Source organism: Ostrea edulis, chromosome 5 (assembly GCF_947568905.1).
Source record: "Ostrea edulis chromosome 5, xbOstEdul1.1, whole genome shotgun sequence".
Classification (NCBI taxonomy): Eukaryota; Metazoa; Mollusca; class Bivalvia; order Ostreida; family Ostreidae; genus Ostrea; species Ostrea edulis.
The window spans coordinates 52,031,512-52,054,726 of NC_079168.1; the positions used below are offsets into that span (position 1 = coordinate 52,031,512).

Genomic DNA, 23,215 nt, shown 5'->3' on the forward strand with positions numbered 1-23,215 from the left:
AATAACATAGAGACATGGAATTATTACACTTTTACCTAAAGGAGACAAACCAAGACACTATCTTAAAAACTGGCGTCCAATTACACTTCTGAACACTATATATAAAATAGCTTCTGGTACCATTGCAAATAGATTAAAGATTTACTTGGATAAACTTATCAATCCTGATCAAACTGGCTTCATTTCTAATAGGTATATAGGAGAAAATACTCGACTAATTTATGATATTATGCAGTATACTGAAGAAGAAGAAATCCCAGGTCTTTTATTACTTATTGACTTTGAGAAAGCCTTCGATACCCTCTCATGGAATTTTATACAAAAGACCTTAACTTATTTTAAGTTTGGACCTGATATTCATGAATGGGTGAAATTATTCTATCATAACATCATATCTACTATTAACCAAGGTGGCACTCTCTCGGCATCTTTCAACATTCAAAGAGGATGTAGACAAGAGGATCCTTTATCACCTTATATTTTTCTTCTTTGCGCAGAAATTTTAGCTATACAAATAAGAGAAAATAAAAGTATTAAAGGTATAACTATAAAAAACAATGAAAAGAAAATTTCACAACTAGCCGATGATACATCAATTATACTTGATGGTAGCAAGGAATCTCTTCTAGAAACAATAAAAGTATTGCGACACTTCTCTGAAATGTCAGGACTAAAAGTTAATTTTTCAAAAACCAATACAGAATGGATTGGATCAAAAAAATATAGTCAGGATACCCTTTCTAAAGACTTTCATTTGAATTGGGGGACTTGTAAGTTTACTCTACTTGGAATTAATTTTGATGTAGAATTACAGAACATGTCAAAACTAAATTATCACCCAAAGCTAAGCAGAATAAAATCAATGGGAGAAAAGACATTTGACACCAATAGGAAAAATTACTGTTATCAAAACTCTGGTCTTGCCTCTATTAAATCATATTTTTATGGCAATTCCAAATCCTGATGACAGCTATTGTAAAGAATTAGATAAACTATTCTTTTCTTTCTTGTGGAGCCATTCTCAACATAGAATTAAAAAAGAGGTAATCGTAAAGCAATATGAGGATGGTGGGTTAAAAATGATCAATGTAAAGGCTTTTATAGCCTCTTTAAAATTGTTTTGGATGAGACAACTCCTTTTTTCAGATAGGGGTTTACATAATTTTATACCAAATTTAGATCTTAATAAAGTTACTACATGTGGAATAGAATACATAAAAAACATTAAGACATCGCTGAAAAACAAATTTTGGGTTGATGTATTTGATTCTTGGATTGAGCTACAGCTTAAACAAAATCCATTTACAGTAACAGTAGATACTCCAATATTTTACAATTCTAACTTTCTTGTGGGTGGGAAAGCATTTCTTAATAAATCCATGTTTCTCAATAATATTAAATACCTTAATGACCTTATTGATGAAGAGGGTTTGTTCCTGACTTATGAATCTTTCTGTAACATTTATCCAAAAGTAAAAATCAATTTTTTAGAATATATGAGTGTCATAAATGCTATTAAAGCATGGATGAAAAAAGTCAAGTTTGATAAAAAATTAATTAAATTAACAAACCCTCTGATTATGTCGAGTATATACACTCTTCTACGATGCAAAAAATCAAGACAATTTTATACTCTTCTCAATCAAAACTGCACAGAACCTACTGGTAAAAGAAAGTGGAATGAAATATTTGAATTAAATGACACAGAATGGAAAATGATCTTCAGACTGCCCTTTAAAGTTACAAGTAATTGTAAACTGCAGTGGTTTCAATACAGAATTCTGAACAAAATTTTAGCTTCAAACTCATACTTATTCAAAATCAAAATTAGAGATGATAAGAATTGTACATTCTGTCAGATAGAAGAAGAAACAATTCAACATTTGTTTTGGGAATGTGATAGTGTTCAGCATTTCTTAAGAGAATTTGAAGTTTGTTTTGAACACAAGACCAATCTTCAAATATCAATAACAAAAAATAATTTTATTTTTGGATTTTTGGATGAAAAGAAAACTATACAAAATAATCTTGTTCTTTGGCTGAAATATTATATCTATACTATGAGGTGTAAAGGGAAGACACTGAATGTAAATGTTGCGATATCGCTAATGAACACATTTTATGAAACTCAAAGACATATTACATATAAAAATGGTGAAAAAGATTTGTTTGACACCTGCTGGAACCGCTGGAATCAATTATTTCATTGAGTGTTTGTTTGCTGTTGTTGTTTATTTTTTTTTATTTTTTTTTTGTTTAAAAATTATCTTTTTTATAAATTTCAATATATATGTACCCTTTTAAAATATATTAAATAATGACTGAATTCATCTCTCTCTCTCTCTCTCTCTCTCTCTCTCTCTCTCTCTCTCAGAAAATAATATATACATATACCTTTGATAGTTCTTATAAACATTTTGTACAAGTTTCTTTGCAGAATGTATGTATATATATACTGTGTGTATGTTTAAAATAATAAATAAATATATTTAAAAAAAAAGAAGTTTAATTTTAGCAGAGTAGCTCCTCTAGTTAAATTTAAGACATCCGAGGTCAGGTCATGGTCAATGAAGCTAATTCTTTTATCAATTTTTGAAATTATGCATTTCACCTACAATCAATAATGACTAAATCCATGCGTACATCTAGCATGTGTACATCAATATTATCAAATACGAATCAAATATTATGGAATATAAATCGAGATTTATATAATTATCGAATATAAATAACAAAGTTACCAAATGTAAATAAATAACAAGATTATCGAATATAAATCAAAATTTTCGCATAAAAATATTAAGATTATCGAATATAATTAAAATTTTCTCATATATGAATAACAAGATTATCGAATATGATTACAGAGTTTCGTATATAAATCAAGATTTGTATAATATTGCAACGTTTTACACACCGTAAGTGTATCTGTTCAATGCTGAATTTTTATATGCATACATACAGTACATCGTCGCAAACCACGGGTTATTGTTTCATTCTATTTCACAAACGTTTGTGAAATAGAATGAAACAATAACCCGTGGTTTGCGACGATGACATACAGTAGTACATGCAACAAAATGTAGTCTGTACAATTGTCATTTGATAAAGTCAATTAAAGTATATGTACCAGATCTAGAGCAAAACATATCTATGAGATACACATGCTATAGCTTAAATACCTTGTATACCATTTTTAAAAATCATTTTAATTTAGATCATTCAAAAATAATAAAAGCAACATTTTACGTTTTAGCTAGACGTAGGTTGTGTACATTGACGTCGCGTCATTGCGCGACAAAATCACATGGGACATTTATTTGGACATTAAGTATCTTTTCGTTTTCCTAAATGGACGCGGGATAAAATGAAATGTTGTATATTCTATATAGTAAATTTTATGTACTTTCTGTAAGTTATATTCATTAAAATATTCGCGTTGGAATAATGCTTAGAAATAAGAGATAAAATGGTAGAATTGTTTAAAAAGCGCGGTATTTGTAGAATAAGGACATTTCACTGGACACCGATAAAATCAATCTACTTCATGGATATACTCAGAATTTTATAATACTGGTATACATTGTGCTCTACGATACATGTACATTATAAATGTAACAAGGATAGTCAACTTCCCCCTGTATTAGGCGTGCTACTGGTCATGATGATTTGCATTTGCAGTCTATCTACAAACACGGGACACCACTGACAGGCACTGTCTTTGCCATTTTTAAGGTCGCTATATCAATTCTATGAACTAAATGTTTAAAGTAATTGGTTTATGGTTTTTAGATAAGGACGTCACAATCATACACCAATTCTTACGTTATTTGGGACAAAATCAATCATTTTATTAATCTGTGGATAAAGCGTATGCGTATTTCATGTAACGCGGGACAACGAAAAATGACGACATCTGCGTGTATTTATTGCTAATGAAATGCGTGTAAATTATATTTTATATAAGCTATTATCATTATTTATATATTTTCCTTGCCATTGATGTATAAGACTTTAATAATCCACAAAATATACAACTGTGTAAACATAGCGGAAACATTTTCTAATGCACGTATGAAAGTAACACCAGTACCGTGCGCGACGTCTTTGTATCCTGCCTACAAGGTTTTCCAATAAGTGATACTGCGACCTTGACCTTTGACCTATAACCTACAAAAACAATAGGCATCTTCCTCTCATCATGGTGATCAAATGTACTAAGTTGCAATATCCTGAAGCTTACGGTTTGGTTTGTATCTTGCCTACAAGGTTTTCCTACTAAGTAATACTATGACCTTGACTTTTGACTTCTGACCTTGAAAAACAATAGGCATCTTTCTCTCAGCATGGTGATCAAATACACCAAGTTGTAATATTCTGCTTACGATTGGGTTTGTATCCTGCTTACAAGGGTTTCCTACTAGGTTTTCCTAATAAGTGATACATTGATCTTTGACCTCTGACCTTCAAAAAAGTAGACATCTTCCTCTCATTATGATGATCAAATGTACCAAGTTGTAAAATCCTGGAGATTACGATTCGGTCTGTAACCTGCCCACAAGGTCCAGACAGACAGACGGACGGACAACACCATACCATAATACATGTACGTCCCGTCTTCGACGGGCGTATAAAAACTGATCATACGCAGAACAGGCTCTTGCGTATCAAATCAGTTGAGAGATATAAACAACATATGCAGGTGGTAATGGAATATTGCTACAGAAATATGGTAAGTTGACGATGGAGAAGCAGAAATCACCCCGTTTATCATAAAGTTGAGTTGTTTGTGTGCCGTTAATATCTATTTTCAATAGAATATCTAAGTATGAAGCAAAAATAGACGACTTTGTGGTGTCTTTTATTTCGAGTCCACAGGGATATATCGAATCGACATATGTATGAAAATTATTATTGTTAATAGATAAAACAGACTGGGCCGATATTATATATATATATATGTATGTATGTATGTATGTTGTATGTATGTATGTATGTATGTATGTATGTATATATATATATATATATATATATATATATATATATCGGTCGACTGTAGATCAGTTAGTCTGATCTCCGCAGCTGTGCAGAGAAGTTCTCAACAGTGAAGCTGAAAAAGCCGATGGCTACATTAGGCTGAATAAGCTTAGCTAGCTGATCAACCATCGTAGCTTTGACATTTGGCAATGAAGGCTGAATAAGTCTTTACCCTAGTGTCAAAGTGAACTGGAGACATCAGCTAGTAAGAGACCTTAGGTCGGTATCCTGAACCATTGGCAAAGGCCAGTTGTCCGGGGACTTTGGATTTAAGGACGTAAAAGGTTAGGTTAAATCTCTGTTGAATTATATCTTGATTTTGAAATACGAATCATTATAAATATATTGATAAGGTAAATTTGGTGAAATAATCACCGTAAATATATTGAATAAGTTCGTTTCTTGCCTTGGAGACAACAGGCATTTTTGTAACCATATGTACTGCAGAATCCCGGGTGTAACCGGGTACTTGTCCACAGATAAATAGTGATCGCTCGCCTGGATACACGTTACAGAATTATTGGTGGCGGTGATGGGATTCTGCAGTGTAGGGAGTCACTAGGTTTGTTTTATAATTTCTGTTGTTGTAAAGGTATATTGTTATAGTGTTTTAATGTGTTTGATGACTACTGTTGACGTAGAGGTGACAGTTCTCCATGAGGAAATAAGAGAGTTAGAATCAAGTATTAGACAGCATGAAATTGTTATATATTCAACACGAAGACCTTGTGAATCTGAGATTCATGGCAAATACAAATGTACGATTCGGGGATTGACAGTGGTGGTCGATTATTCCCAGGAGTCCTTTGGCTGATCATTTTCCAGGTAATAGACCCGATAGACAATATGACAGTATTCGCGCAAGAGTAAGGTTTCATGGGGAAATGGAGGTGAGGAATGAAACAAACAGAAAGAGCATTGGAGCTGGAGTGGATACTGGTAATATCACTGAGTTATCGCAGATCACTTGTCCTAGGAAAAGAACCTGAGACTAGTTAGGAAACAAAACAGAAGGGAGGTCAGAGCCGCAACCAACGATGGGAGTGGTTCGTGGTTGAACTATAGGACCCATTTTAATACAGCTTGCAAACTCAGTGAGTGGACAGAAAAGGAGAATTTTTTTTTTATTTCTCACGGCATCTCAAGCTGTCCTTGAAATTTTACTAGGTGATAACACCGACTTTTGCTACCTTGTGCAGGGTCTAGAAGAACACTTTGCTCCACCCAATCAAACAGAATTGTACAATTAAGGGAGAGGCAGAAAAGAGCAATAACGACTATAACAGAATTGGGACAAGCTGTCAGAAGATTAGCAAATCTTGCGTATCCAAAAGCCCCCATCCGAAGTAAGGGAAACTCTGGCAATGGAACAATATCTGGATGCCTTGACTGATTCGGACATGAGAATAAGAATTAAACAAGCGCGCCCTGGGATCTAAACGATGTCATAAAGCATATAGCAAGAACCAGAGGCATACCTAAGGGTAGAAGACAAACCACAGGGCTTACTGGCACCAGTTAACTGAAACCCTCCTATGAAAGACTGGAAGTACGCATCTTTGTTTGACAAGAATATCAATAATCTTGGGAAAACCAATGTAGTTAAACACAAGATTGATACCGGGGACGCAAGACCGATAAAACAACCTGTTCGCCGTGCTCCTGCGCATTTATCGAAAGAAATTAAAAGAAATATCGACGAAATGTTGGGAGTACAATATCATAGAACCTTCGATAAGCCCATGGGCCTCATTTATTGTGTTAGTGAAAAAGAAAGACAATTCCTATCGGTTTTGTGTACATTACAGGCGTCTTGGATCTTGCACAGTTAGAGACACGGATCCTTTGCCCAAGATTGACGAATCCTTGGAACAATTGTCTTGTTACAGCCGATTCTCCATTCTGGATATGTTTTCTGGATATTGACAGGTGGAACTAAAGACAGCTTTTGCCACATGGAGAGTCTGTTTCAGTTCCAAGTAATGCCCTTTGAACTTTATTGTGCACCCGCCACATTGAAAGATTAATGGAAACAGTATTGGCTGGATTACAATGAGATGTATGTCTAGTATACTTGGATGATATCATAATGGGAAAACATTTGATGAAATGATGGTTAATTTAGGACGAATGTTTGACAAACTTCAGTAGGCTGGGTTGTGATTAATAAAGGCCGAGAAATTTGTTCCAGCGATCTGTAAAGTTCTTGGGCCACGTTATTTCTGAGGAAGGAATAACAACAGATCCTGAAAAGAATGATAGTGTGGAAAAACTTCTCCAATGTTAGATCATCCTGACTTCACAAATGAGTTTATAATGGACACAGACGCTAATAGAGATGCTATCGGGGCTAAACTTTCTCGGGAACAAGGTTATGGGAAAGTTACTGCACATACCAGCCGTACCTTGTCCAAGAGTTAAAGAAGTTACTCTGTCACTAGAAAGGAGCTCCTTGCAGTTGTCCACTTTGTTAAAGATTTTAGGCATTTTCTTGTGGGACGAAAATTTCGTAAAAGAACGAATCACAGTTCCCTGAGATAGCTAATGAAATTTGAAAACCTGGAAGACCAACTGGCAAGGTGGCTTGAGGTGCTAAGTACATACGACATGTTGATCGAACACCGACCTGGAGCTTAACATCAAAATCCTGATGCCCTAAGTAGGATACCGTGCAAACAATGTGGTTTCTTTTCTTCTTGGGATTAAAAAGAAGTCTCCGTGTCTGTCAATACACTTAAGAAGAATGCAGATGAAACTCACTTGCCGTCTCTTTAAAAAAAAGTATTCAAGAAAAAGATTCAGATGTTTCTTTGGTCATTAAATGGTTGACAGCAGGAACAAAACCAAAATCAGAAGAACTAGCAGGAAAAGGTATTTTTGTTCAGAGAAATTACGGGGCAATGGGACATATTACTCGTTATGGATGGATTACTTTGCAGGAAATGGGTAGCAGGAAAGGGAAATCCAGTCTTTCAGGTTGTTATACCAACGAGTGAAATGCGAAAAGTACTCCACCTTTGTCATGATTTTAAAGGGGCTGGACATCTAGGTCATATAACACTAGAAAGAGTGTATAGCAAATACCATTGGCCTGGGTGCAGGAAGGACGTGAGAACATACGTCGCGGGGTGTGAGATATCTTCTAAAAGAAAATGTCCAATGTTACAGTGAAGGTGATTGAATCTGGAACCCCCGTGGAAAGAGTGGCCACGGATAGTTTAGGAGAATTGCCAAATACAGATCAGGGCAATCGGTATATTTTTGATAGTGTCCGACTACTTTACCAAGTAGACAGAGAGTTTCGCAATGCCCAAAATGGAGGCCCAAACTGTTGCTAGAATATTGGTGGAAGAAGTCTTTGCAAAATTTGGAGTGCCTAGAATACTTCATTCGGACCAGGGCAGGCAATACGAAAGACATTTGTTCAAAGAACGTTGTGCCCTTTCACATATTGAGAAAACCAGAACATCACCTCACCACCCACAAAGTGGTGTGATGGTAGAGCGGTTAAATAAAACCCTTGCCACCATGCTTAGTGCATACGTGAACGATCATCAAACAAATTGGGATGAATCTCTCCCATATGTAATGCAGGCCTATCGGCCAGCAGTTCACAAGACCACTGGCTGTACCCCTAGGTTTCTAATCTTAGGTAGAGAGACATCTACACTTCTAGATCTCATGTACGAATTACCGGGAGAGTTGAAAGTTACTCCTCGAAACCAATGATTTTGGGAGTTACATAAACGCTTAGAAGAAGCTCACAAAACTAATTGTACGAAAAAAATACAAAGCAAGCTATGTGTCGGCAAAAAACATGATCGAAAGCTTAAGCTTTGAAAAGTCTGTCCCTGGCTATATCGTTTTTGGTATACTTTCTGGTTAGGAAAATAGGAAATTCCGCAAAATTGACCTCATTTTGGCATGGTCCGTACAACGTCTTGGGCAAATGTTTAGAATTAAACTATAGGGTGGATTGTGGACAAAATTATAGAGAACAAGTTGTCCACGTAGATAGGACAAGACACAAATATCCCCAACTATTAAGGGGAGAAACTCGATCCAGTGGACTGGAAAATCGAAATAAAAGACACCACAGTCATCCACTTCTGCTTCATACTTAGAAATTTTATTGAAAATAAATATCAACGGCACACTAACAACACAACTTTATGATAAACGGGGTGATTTAAGCTTTTCCATCGTCAAATTCCCATATTTCTGTACCATATTTCTGTAGCAATATTCCATTATCACCTGCATATGGTGTTTATATCTCTCAACTGATTCGATACGCAAGGGCTTGTTCTGCGTATGACCAGTTTTTAAATCAGGACAGGCTACTGACAAACAAGTTGATGGTGCAGGGGTTTCAATAGTCTCGTTTTAAGTCAGCATTTTGCAGATTTTATGGTCGTTATAACAATCGAGATTGCTAATACAACCTCTCATTTGGGACAAATGCTGTCTGGCTTGTTTTAAACCTATTGTTAGGCCGTTCTTGCCACACTGATTTTGACTACGGATAACTCCGTTTACCTGATCAGGATATTGGGCTCAAGGCGGGTGTGACCGGTCGGCAGGAGATACTTACTCCTCCTAGGCACCTGATCCCACCTCTGGTATATCCTGGGGTCTTTTTTGCCCAACTCTCTATTTTGTATTACTTGTGGGAGTGGTAATGGAATATTGCTACATAAATATGGGAAGTTGACGATGGAGAAGCTGAAATCATCTTGTTTGTCATACAGTTGAGTTGTCAGTTTGTCGTTAATGTTTAATTTCAATAAAATATCTAAGTAAGAAGCAGAAGTGGACGACTCTGTGTGTCCTGGAAATGAATAATTTTATATAGCTAGATAAATATTTTTGATTGTTAGACAAGTAGTTTAACATCTGCTTCGTTGTTTTAGGTTGCAATGCCCAAGACAAATATTATTGTAAACAAGGGCAGAAATATCCGTTCTGTCCATACCAGTTCATCAAAGATGAAGAATTAACAAAACACATCGTTGAATGTAGTAAGGTACTTCTATTTTGCAATTACTGCGATTTCTGCTCTATGACTTCCACGAATCTGAGAAGGCACCTCAAGAAGACAATATGATGGTGAAGTAGAAGCAGTGCAGAGTAAAGCTCACTGTGAATATAACAAGTCTGATACAGAATCTTGGGTCAGTCAGGATCCTGGAGATCTTCAAGAAGTGCTTCCAGAAGATATAAATGAGAGTGACAATGGAGACCTGGGTGAAGATGAGAGTAAGAAGACACCGCCGAGTAATGGTGATTAAGACGGTAGACTCTTTCCGGAGTATAGGCCCTATATGTTAAATTATTCATCTAGCCCACTGTTTTTGTTTTTGCAAAAATTTTATGGCGCGAGTTTGTTGAAATTTGATCCTGCTTTTATCTCACCTGAGCTGAAAGCTCAAGTGAGCTTTTCTGATCGCCTGTTGTCCGTCTGTCTGTAAACCTTTTACATTTTCGACTTCTTTTCCAGAACCAATAGGCCAATTTCAACCAAACTTGGCCAAAAGCATCCTTGGGTGAAGAGCTTTCAAGTTTGTTCAAATGAAGGGCCATGTTCCTTTCAAAGGGGAGATAATCCCATAAATGCAAAAATAGGGTGGGGTCATTTAAAAATCTTCTTCTCAAGAACCACTGGACCAAAAAAACTGAGATTTACACGAAAGCTTCCAGACATAGTGCAGATTCAAGTTTGATAAAATCATGTCCCCCCGGGGATCAAAGTTTTACATACAAATATATAGGAAAAATCTTTTAAATCTTCTTCTCAAGAACCACTGGGCCAGAAGAGCTGACATTTACATGAAAGTTTCCTGACATAGGCCAGATTCAAGTTTGTTCAAATCATGGCCTCCGAGGGTAGGATGGGGCCACAAAGGGGGGGGGTCAAAGTTTTGCATTCAGATATATAAGGAAGATCTTTAAAAATCTTCTTCTCAAAAAAAAGTACTGGGCCAGGAAACTTGAAATTTACATGAAAGCTTCCTAACATAGTGCAGATTAAAGTTTGTAAAAACCATGGCCCCCGGGGGCAGGATGGGGCCACAAGGGGGATCAAAGTTTTACATACAAATATGTAGGGTAAATCTTTTAAAATCTTCTCAAACACTGAGCTAGGAAAGTTGAAATTTACATGAAAGCTTCCTGGCATAGTGCAGATTCAAGTTTATGAAGCGAGCTCCAATGATTACACATGAGTCACGTGATTTGCTCTTCATCAGCCGACATTCTCTTCCACAGCGTTATCGGTCCTTTCTCTCCCGTATAAGGGAGAGAAAGGACCGATAACTCTGTGGAAGAGAATGCATCAGCCGAAAAAAGATGAGTATCACCCCATAATGCTTCCGAAAAAAATGTCGCCGTCACTGCGGTATACCTCATTGACAAACCCGTAATTAAAATAATTAGATTGTTTAGAAAGTACCATAAACGTTTTTAAATTCCATACAAGCTTTCTCATAGCTTCAAACATTTTGTGTTTGCTTGGTTCGAGAGAAGAAGAAAAAACATTGCAGCTAATATGACGTCACAATTTGTGACTGTTTACATCAAGCACGTTATATTTCCCGCGTTAAATGAAGAGGCGGATAAAAGTCGTGTTGCAGGATGTTAATGGGCTTCGCTCGTCTTACAGCGAATATTACAAAAGACCGGTTGAGTTTTCAATTGCCTGCTGGATTGATCAACAGACTTTACAATTTGGTCAGCAAAGTATCACATTTGGTCTGAATTTAGGTCACAAAGTTACTCAGGTATGACAAAGAATTGACAACTTTTTTTCTCAGTGTGAGTGACAACCCCATAAATAAGATAAGTTAACACTTCAGTTTTACTGATTATTTCAGGAAAGAGAATTTCTCTAATTGTATAAGTTAATAATTTCTTTGTTAAAATATCTCGCCATCTTATTTTTTTCATGGTTATAAGCTGAATAGGTGTTGTAAAATTCCCAAAGGTAGATGTGCACTAACCAACCCTAAAAACTATAAATAGAAAAGAAAGAGACACTATGTACAGCTCATTTTGCGCAAAAATCATGAAATGACAATTTTCCCAGCGCTTTTTCAATTTTTGTTGCATTTTTGAATGTATGAACTTTGCGAAAATAACACTTATCAAAAGTCAAAAATTCTTGTTTTAACGTAAAATTCAATACTTTTTGATGGCCTATACAAAAAATATCAAGTCTCGTCCTTTCGGTCTTCAGACGCATGCGCATAGACAGTAAACATTGCAGCATGTCGTGCAATGAGAGAAAGTGTAGAGGATAGATAGATCCAGAATTTTGACAGATTCTGTAAGAAAAGAGGTAAAAATAAAATGAGATAAAACTAATATGTGAAATAAAATTGACCTTGCGATCAGTATGACTGTTGGAAAACAAAGGGCTAGGAGAAACGATTGTAACTCAGTGGCGGATCTAGCTAGGATTTCCGAAGGGGAATGAGAAAGTCAAATATTAGCCAAAGTAATCGGCTTTCTGGGTGCAAAATTTGGATTTTCACTCCCAATTTGTGGCGAGAGGGAGGGGGGTCCTGCCCCCCCCCCCCCCTAAATCTGCCATTGGGACTAGCCGCGAAGACACTGCTTTAAAAGTAAACTTGTGCTATTTTTATCTGAACACGACACGTGTTAGTTGTAAAAACATCGGTCAATTGGAACATGGAAGGGTTTCTGTTGAAACAATGATTTTTATAATTACTTATTATAAGGAGCAGAGAATACTCTTATACTTGAAAGGTGAGTGTGGACCCCCTTGAAGGGGAATTTAAATAATTTCCTACACAACACCTTTGATGTCATTCAAAACCACGTGATGTAAATAAGCATTCAAAAGTCCGAATCAGCATGAAGAAACCTTTGAATTCCGGACGATCTTCAAAGCGCATTTGAGAGTAAATTGATGCATCCAATTGTTCAAAATTGTCAGTATCGATATGATATTTATCATTTTATCAATACGTGTTTTAAAAAACTCTTTATCAAAATGTGGAAAATGAGCTGTAGTGTCTCTAAGAATTCTATTGGTCAGAAACAGTAACAATAGAAGAGTTTTCTGGAAGTTTTCTTTGTGTGATATGAATGGAATGACCTCAAATATAGATTGACAAACAGATGAATGGTACATGTACATGTGGACACTTTGTGAGATGTCTAATGAATTTTTTTAAAAAGTGAAATTGATAAGAGTTTAGTAAAGTTCAATTTAATCAATAAAAAAAAATTGTATTTGAGAGAGAGAGAGAGAGAGAATACACCCTTTTCTTTACTTAAAGTAATCAAAAGTATTTTTGAAAGAAAAATATAATCAAATTTGATTTTGTTCCAAATTTATTGATTTAAAAACACTTCAAATAATGTTTCAAATGAGAGAGAGAGAGAGAGAGAGAGAGAGAGAGAGAGCACCTTTAATTAAACATGTTAAAGTATTCAAATGTATATCTGAGAGAGAAATATATTCAATTTGATTTAATTGATGTTCACTTTGAAAAAAAAATCCTAGGGAAATAGCTGCAAAAGACACTGAAATCAACTCAGATTTACCTGTAAAAGCAATCTACGCTTGAGTAACTTTGTGACCTAAATTCAGACCAAATGTGATTCTTGGCTGACCAAATTGTAAAGTCTATTGATCAATTCAGCAGGCAATTGAAAACTCAACCGGTCTTTTGTAATTCGCTGTAACGGTCACACCGTACAACATATTATTTTGAATATTCTTCCGCTAAATCTTGGATGATGTACATATCATATGCATGCTATGTATTTTAAATTGTCTTTGATGTATGTGATTGTCGTTTAAAAAGCTCCACAGAGCTTATGTTGACTTGTTAAATGTATATAGTACCGACTCTATTTAAATAAAATTTACTTTTTACAAATATTACGGAATATGATGACACGGCACGTTTTGTGTTTTATACTATTTTTATCACTTCCGAAAAAATCACATGACGGATCGTCATTATCATAAAGCAGATTAGGTATATATAGTCAGTGACTAAGTGAGAAATTAACTGAAAACACATCGCAAATATGACAGGTTGTACCATGACTTCAAAGATTGGGCTATTGCTGATAGGTCTGATATTCTGGGTAAGTAAAATGCAGTACAATTTGTACGGGTAAGAAGAATCGAAAAGGTCCCTGGCCTTCATAGCATCGTACGTACATTGACAATCAGTCTGATTAAAATCAAACCTCTCACTTCGCTCGATATACGGATAGTCGCAGCGACTATCCGTATATCGAGCGAAGTGAAAGGTTTGATTTTAATCAGACTGATAGACAATCTAATTAAAATCAGATCTTCTCAAACAGGTTGGGAACACTTCCCCTATTTCGAGATATTCTCGCTAAAACGCGATTATTCCTCTCTAGAGAGAGTAAATATATCCCGTACAACCGAGAAAAATACCCGTGGAGTACATCTCTTCGCGTTTCATGTGAAAAGAAGAAAAAGTGCTAAAATATCTGATAATTCTGCAAATACATTAATCAAAACAAAAACACTCACAATGTGTATTGGATTTCAGACTGCTTACCTCTGTAACAGGGATTATTACCCTGGAATTCCCAAGTTATCACGAGATATCGACCATGACTCGAAAGAACAACGGAAACTTAATTAAAGTTCTGAATTTAAAGTTTATTTACGAGTTACAATAGAAAATATGAACAATAACGGGAGGAATGAACTGGAGAACAATAATATTTACCTAAATCACGCAGGTATTGCTTATAAATTTAGTCGGAGACGCAAAGTAGAGTTGGTTGCAAAAACCGTGACCGATGCCGGTCTAAAAGATAGACAAACTACGGCCGGTGCAAACGAAGCTTCACCGGTCGTCAAAGGCAACTGCGCGACACTCTGCGCTCTAAGAACGATAACTCTAAAATATCAACGTTCTCCACTACACTTCTTACGCAACAACTTTGATATGCAATTTCTTGACTATGCTGTCAATTTCATAGAAACAATTCGCATCATGTTGAGTGTGTGTCTCACTTATTCAGCGTTGCAAGGGATTTGCCATTATTTTCAATAAAGACGCCAAAACACCTGGGTATGGTAATGTTTATTTCTCGCTAAAGAGGGGTGATCGCGTTTTTGTGAGAATATCTCACTATAGGGGAAGTGTTCCCAACCTGTCTAACCGTTACACTCCAGTGTAACAGTCAGAGAAGATCTGATTTTAATTAGATTGCGTATATAGACAAGTTAACAGCTTTATTATTACAGCAATTACAAACACAGCTTTTGTACAGTGAAATTGTAGTTTTAATATTTATTCAAGAATACGGGTGAGCTGTTATGAAATCAGGGTCCATGGAATTCACGGAAAAACCAGGTTATTATCAAGTATACGGTAGAAATCGTTACCCAAAACGCCACAGAAAGTACCAATAAACCATCAGTGTTTCACTGAAATACACCACCTTCGTGTTTGATCATACCCATGTATTATTTATGTTTCATTCATATTGATAGAAAATTGAATGATTTATGGCTAAGTTTTATGTCTAGTATTTCATAATGCAATTTCTCAGTGGCATCTTTGACTTTGGCCAAGCAAGCAGTTACATGCTGATGAAAATTGGCCATAAATCATTCAATTTTCAATCAATACGAACAAACCTTTGAAATGTATGGAAATAAGTATGATCTAATGCTCTTCTGCTCTCTGGGGGTGTTTTCAGTAATGAACTTGTATTTTCACTGTCCTTTTTGGTACAGGGTCCGGGTCCCATTAGATTGGGAAAATTATCGATGTTTTGGGTCAAATTGGGAAATTTTACTTTTCAGGCCTTGTTGAAAATGCACGAGAAGTTATAAGTAAAAATGAAACTAACACGTTTAATTTTTTTTATATACACACAATGTAACGTTTTTGATATTGGGAATTTCTAGATAAGTAAATTGGGAATTTTGTGGTGTTTTCCCAATTGGGAAGGGTTCGTTTATCGGATCCAATTCAAAGAGATTGACGGCCCTGAATTAACTATAGTGAATAAATCATGGTTTTCTTTTTTCTTCATGAAATATGATAAAGCCATCATCACGATAATGCCCTTGATGCATTATGTAATTTTATTTTCGGGATCCTGAGCTAGTAATTTACTTCCGAGCCCAAGCATTTTGTCAGTATATTGGTTTTGAAAAAAAGTATCACAATACGATATATCTTGTTGATGAACTGCAATGCACCAGAATATATATTGATATTATTACGCAGCCCAAATAGCAAGTCAGTGTGAATTGTTTGCTAGCACTCCAAGCTTTAATGACTAATCACGTATGAAAAAAACCCATATACGTTTCTTTTCAAAAATGGATTAGCCATACTAACTTTATTGATGTTTCCTAGTTATGAAATCTCTTTTTGTTAATTTATGAGATTCTGCTTGTTTTATAGGTAAGTAAGAGTAATTTCTCAATATACATTCCAAGTTACCATAGCATATCCTTTATGGACAGTAAGCATGGACTATAAATCTTGTGATTCTCCATTATAGAGTGTTGCTGCCGGGTTGTGCTTTATTGGAGGATGGGTCTTTAACACTTACAAACATTTTGATGAAATCGCAGAGGCCAACTTTACATTGGTTCCCGCCTCCATCATTATAGCAGTGGGGGTGATGATGTTCCTCGTGGGCATTGTAGGATGTATCGCAGCATTCAAGGAGAACAAGTGTCTACTGGCGGTGGTAAATACCCCTCTTGTCTTTACAGTTGTTCAGTAAATTAATATGCATACTCTTGATTGATAATAATTTTCAGTTTATTGTTTTAAAGTCAATTCTGTGAATTTTTGTCATTGTACTTGTACATTTATAATTCACATTGACTGAACAGAGTTGAGCTATTCTTCATTGTCATCTTTTAAACATAAATTACCTAATTGAATGGTTTACAGTAATTTTGAAATGTAGGGATAAAAGAAAACATTGTAAGTATTTATTATTTTGATCAGATTTTATATTTAATTCTTTTTCTGTCTATTTTTAGCTCTTTTCCTTCTTGTTGGTTATTCTCACAGCACTTATTACATCTGGAGCTCTTGGATATGCCTTCAGAAGTGATGTATGTACATGTATATTGATTTTGTTGATATATATATCAGTTGTTCTATTTTACTTTTCCAGCTCATCTTAGTAAGGCAAATTTAGCTTACTCATAGTTATATGATTCTGAACTATTTATGGTTAATAAAAATGGTTACATGAGTTAAAACTATCACTAAGTCATATTTTAAAATATTAAATTGCTGAATATTCATTTCTGTTGTCTCCCCTTACCGTAGGTTGCTAATGCTGTCGAGAGTGGACTACAGAAAGCAGTTGATTCTTACCACCCAAATAACATACAACAAGACCAAGTGGACTACTTGCAAAGACATGTAAGTTATAGGGTTAGAAATGAGAAAACAACAGGAGTGGATCACGGGAAAGCAAATGTTTATGTATTTAGAGCTGTTTTAGTACTGGAAAAACACAGGGTCATGGGATACATGAGATGGAAACATGGAAATGTTAAATGGATAAATTAAATACATGATTAGAGATGTGTAAACAGGCCTCATGTAATCACCTGAAACAGACAATATGGCTTTTGTTTTCTTCACAATTTAAACCTTCGTAAAATTTTCTGAGACTTACCTTTAAAAAACTCACAGTCCAAATTAAAACAATTTACAATGCATTATAATGTTTTGTAGTTAAAAGTAATTGCCTGGATCTGAAACAGGAATAAATTCACCCAAGTTAGTAATGAGGAGAAAGTGTGTCGAATTTAAAAACTGTCAGGTCACATGATGAGGATATGGATCGCTGTCAGTATGTAGCATAGAACAGAATCCTGATTCCTCTCATCCAAAGAAAATGTACAATTTTGAACAGGGATGGGTTATTTAGAAACCTACTTCATTTAGACAACAGAAGACTGAGTTAGTGGATGCATAAATTGTGAGAATATTTGGACTGTGTATCACATAATTCTAGATGACAGGGGCTCAGGGGACATCAGAAGGGTGAGCAAGGGAAACACTTAGTCCATGACCCAAAAACATCAGAGGTAAATTGTGGGCACACTAAATCCCAGAATTTACCTGTAGAAATTATTTGATGAAAGACCACCATCACTGTTAGGATTATACATGTAGGATGGATAAGAAAAAGCATTTAGTAGGAAAATATTGGGAGAACATATGCTGTGGGAATGTGATTGTGTTCAAGCATTCTTAGATGAGTTTCAACTTTACATAGAAGATAAAACAAACTTTCAAATAGTTTTTACCAAAAAATATTTTATCTTAGGTATTCCTGGTAAAAAGTTTTGTACGCAAAATACTTTTATCATTTGGTTGAAATACTATATTTATACAGCAAGATGTACTGAGAAATCATTGAACATTCGTTTTGCAATATCCTACTTAAAATCTTTTATAAAACGCTAAAAAATGGTGATAACGAAAAATTTGATACCCATTGGAACAGAAGGAACCTGATCTTTCCTTAACTCTCTCTCTCTTTCTCCCTCTCTCACATATAAAAAACCTGTCTGTATTCCTACATGATCCTTGGTATGCATATATTGAACATGTATTATGATATATACAGATTGTTTACAAAAATAAAAATTTTAAAAAAATATTGGGAGAACACAAGAAGACCATTATTTCAAAGGAAATATGAAATTCGTGAATAATTTGAAGCACAATGGTGTTTTGTGTAAATGTACTTGTGATAAATACCAAATTTATGGATGTTTGAAAATACATCTGTATTGTTGATAAACTTATCAATTCTATCTTAAATACAGCTGAAGTGTTGTGGTGTGAGCAATGCATCTGATTGGCTTAATGCTAAAGCTTGGGCTCCCACGGCCAACGAAACTGTCCCAGAAAGTTGCTGTGTTGCAGGCATCAACTGTACAGAAGAAAGGCGGGAAATGTACAATAATCCCAAATACATTTACCAAAAGGTAAACACACAGTCACTTACGAAGTATACTTTATGTCAAAATAATTTTTCTGTCAAAACTTGCATATGATGATGCCATTATGACATTATGAGCAAGACCTAACTAAGGCTGTGGGACTATTATTTGAAAAGACATTGAATTCCTGCACTGCATTGTCCAATAAATAAAATGTTGCATGGTATTGTTAATAAGATACTCAAATAACTTTGAAGATACTTGCGTGTTTGATGTGGAAATTATAAGAGTTAAGGCTGTTATTTGTTAATTTGGAATTTTTCATTTACAGGGATGTTATGAGAAGTTGGAGCATGAATTCATGTCCAATTTGGCCTACATTGCTGGAACAGCAATTGGGCTTGCAGTGATATTGGTAAGATTGTATGACTTGAAAAAAAAGAAGCAATTGTCATAATCGTGGATATAAACCAATGACATTGTAATACAATCTTGTATTAAGTGAAACAATAATATTTCATGTGCAATTATATTCCATATAATATCCTAGTTCACTATCTTTCATATGTTGTAGTACTTGTGTTGTAACAATGTCGTTCGTTGACAGATCTTGGGTATGGTCTGCAGTTGCATACTATTATGTCGCTCCAAGGAGGTTCGTTATGAGGCACTGGGAGGACAATACTCCGGACTGCGTGTGTAGGAACGTTCCTCATGGGAAGGCTTTTTGTGAAATAGGATTTCCCAGTTCCAGGAAATTACTACAACTTTAAACAAGCATCAATGAAGAGCACTAAACTTCCACATCCCCGTTATTCAAGTTTTTTGTCTGTTTTTTTTATTTTTAGTTTGTTGTTAATAACTATGAATAGTTATGTTTTATTGCATGGTTTATTTTCGATGACAAAAAAATCATCCAGAGAGAGATTTAACTTCATGGGTGGGTAGATGATCAGGATTGAGTTGTACAAAGGTTAGTTAACTTTAAGTCACAGTTAACTTGCCATTAAGTCTTACCTTTTTATTGCATTAACTAAACATTAACTGTTAGTTAAATTCCACACATGCTTGTGCAACTGGGTTTGGGTTTATATGCTTTATGAAATATTGTAAAGGAATTATTGGATTACATTTACGTGTTATATATGAAGTAATTAAACATGTTAACTATCGTACATGTAAGTAGTTTGGGTTTTGTGGTAATGTTGACAAATTAGAAAAATGATGCTTGTTCTCCCTAAAGGTAGCACCAGATCTACCACAGTTAAAGTCCTAACTGTGTAGTGGGTGAGGACATTGTACCAGCAAGAGAAACAAGCAATCTGATTTTGTATAAGTATGAATATTGATGAACATTGAATTCTGCAACCAATAAGATTTGAAGTTTGGTTTTTGATTTTTGACCCACTAAATGTCTGTGGTTTTGTTGTAAACTTATCATTCCATCCAATTCTTTTTTGTATGTTCATTCTGTATCGCACATGTTAAGAAAAAGTCATTCTGTAATGGTGGAATGCAAAGCTGATGTTTATCTACCGTAGTCACGTAAATGATTTTGATTTGACTGCCGAGATATTTTTGTTGATGAGCTTCATTTGACATTTCCAGCTTTATGTATTTGGTAGTGGCATGTTATGAGTATCATACGATTACCATGGGATCTGCAGAAGAAACATCACTAATAATATTAAGTAATGCAATTTGTTTGCAATAGCTGCAAAGCTATATGATTATTTCTTAATCTGATTATAATATGTCATAAGTATGTATAAATTGGCATCTATTGAATTTAGTTTCATTTGCATGTTTCAAATGAAAATCCTATGAATTTAACATATCTGGTGAAGTTGATAGTTAACTTTTGTGATATAATTACATTGTACTAGATTTTTTTTTTACAAGTGTGAGAAATGTTTTGAATAAGGAATGTATTTATCTGCAACAACCTTTCAACAAAGCCTTTTGTGTGTTAATCTACTAGTTGTGATTAGAGTTTTTATGTCAATGAAAGATTATTTATATAGACCAAATTTCATGCGTTTCCATGCATGCTATGTATCACATGTACTTAATGTAAATACCAGACTTTGCTATGATGTTGTATTAGCTGGGGGTTTGTAAACATTGCATTTTTTATACATACATATACTTATATCTTTTTCTTTTTTTAAATATAGGTTAGCAAATTTTTGGATACTTCTAAGTTTTAATGAGCTAAATGAAGGTACATTGAATATATATGAAACTGTATTTCTCCATTTGTTTGATATGTTTACATGGGATGAAAATAAAAAAAACGTTCAAAAATCGGTTTAAGATGCATTCAGATTCTGTATACGGAGTATGTTAAATTTGCACTTTCCTATTAATAATGCAGATTGAGGTGAATGATAAGACAATGATTTAAATGAACATACATTTTAGGCGTAGTAGTTTGAAGCATTGATGGACTGTTTAGACTCGTGAATCTCTGTACTCTGAATTACATGCTTTGTTGTTGTTGTTTTTAAAATAAAGTTAAAAAATGTCAGTTTGTTATTTTGATATTCTATTACTTGATAAATAATCAGTTATAAACTATGCAATCGAAGTTTAAGGGGTCAATTTGTCTATCTGTTACAAACTTTGTTAGAGTTATTATTGAATGCAGATACAGAATTGGTTAAACTACTATCCCCATCTTTTACCAGCTCCCCAACACTTTGTAAAGGATCTGCATTATTTTTCAGTTCTCTCCAATATTGATAATTTAAAAAAAAAAATTGTTACAACTGATTTTCAGATCAGAAATCTTTTTAAATTTCTATAATTTACCCAACATTGTATTTTTAACTTGCTTTTGGGTATTAAAGTCATTATGCTTATGAGGATGCTTGCATATCAACTTCCTTGAGCCAAAGGCCTGACGGAGATGTGTCTGGCATATGTTATAGATCTAGAACCACTGGGCCAAGTTTGATTTGCTGTAAACCTGTCCTAGCAGGACTAATACCCTGTGGGGCTCATTCTCAAACGAGCAACTTCATAAGAACATTTTTGTGTCGTGTTAACTTTACAGTGACAGATTGGGTTATAAATCTGTTTTTAGTTTGATTGTGTAAGAAAATAAATGTCTGAATATGATGCAAAGGTGTGATTTTTGTCAAGTTGCTTAATTTTGTATTTTTATTTTTTTTTGGAGTCCTTAAATGGGTCAATTTTGTGTCAAATTCCTGTCACTTGATATGGTAGTGTCTTTTAAGATAATTTTCAGCCTTATCTACTTGACGTCCACTATTTTTATGCCCCCCTTGAAAAAGAAAAGGCATATTAATTTGCACTCAATTGGGTGTGTAGACCAAGTTTGGTCTGCTTAATATCTAAAGAACCCTTAATTTGCTAGAAAGTTACCAAACTTGTACAGTGATTGTCCCTAGAGAGTAAGATGGCCCCTTTTGATTTCACAAAGTTAAGGGTCAAATTGGACATATTAAGATATTGTCTGCTTTATATCTTGAGAATCATTTGCTTGACAGACATCAAACTTGGTACACTGGTACATGCTAAGGAGTAGATAGCCCCTATTGATTACACTGGACATAAGAAAATATTTTCCACTTAATATCTTGTGAATCCATTTATCGATAATGGCATCAAATCTGGTACCCTCTAGAGAGTAGATGACCCTATTAGTTTTCAAGTCACAAGGTCAATGGTCATAACTCAAATGACGGGTTATATGGAAATGTCTGCTCAGTATATTGAGAGATCAAACTTGGTTTTTGTGGCTGCCCCTGGCAGTAGATAAATACACATTAACAAGCGTTACCATTTTATTTCCTAACAACTGTTTTACAAGAACAGGGTATGACTATTGATAAGAAATAAGCGAAGGAAGACAGGTCAAATTCGAACATTTTACCTAAATAGAGTGGAGTCGCTTATTCGTATGGAGCGCCAAATTAACATAAACTCAAATAATTGAAGATATCTTCAATTATTTGAAGATACCATCAATTCAATTATTGCTCTCTTAAATTGAATTAACGCGCGCATTAAATCAATTATTGCTCTCATGAAATGAATTAATGCGCGCTTCAATTCAATTATTGCTCTCATCAATTGAATTAATGAGGGCAATAATTGATTTAATGCGCGCATTAATTCAATTATTGCTCTCTTTAATTCAATTGATGCGCGCATTGATTCAATTAATAAGAGCAATAATAGATT

At 34.8% G+C, this 23,215-nt stretch overlaps 1 protein-coding gene across 1 annotated transcript; it reads left to right on the forward strand.

The window, feature by feature from the left end:
• The first annotated feature begins 11,830 nt into the window (after positions 1-11,830).
• On the forward strand, positions 11,831-21,533 carry LOC125650517 (tetraspanin-3-like). The gene is made up of 7 exons (XM_048878893.2): positions 11,831-14,160; positions 16,582-16,773; positions 17,075-17,149; positions 17,370-17,465; positions 18,887-19,048; positions 19,335-19,418; positions 19,611-21,533. Exons 1-7 carry the CDS (start codon positions 14,101-14,103, stop codon positions 19,704-19,706), a joined length of 765 nt encoding a protein of 254 aa, XP_048734850.1. The 5' UTR covers positions 11,831-14,100; the 3' UTR covers positions 19,707-21,533.
• Positions 21,534-23,215: the final 1,682 nt, after the last annotated feature.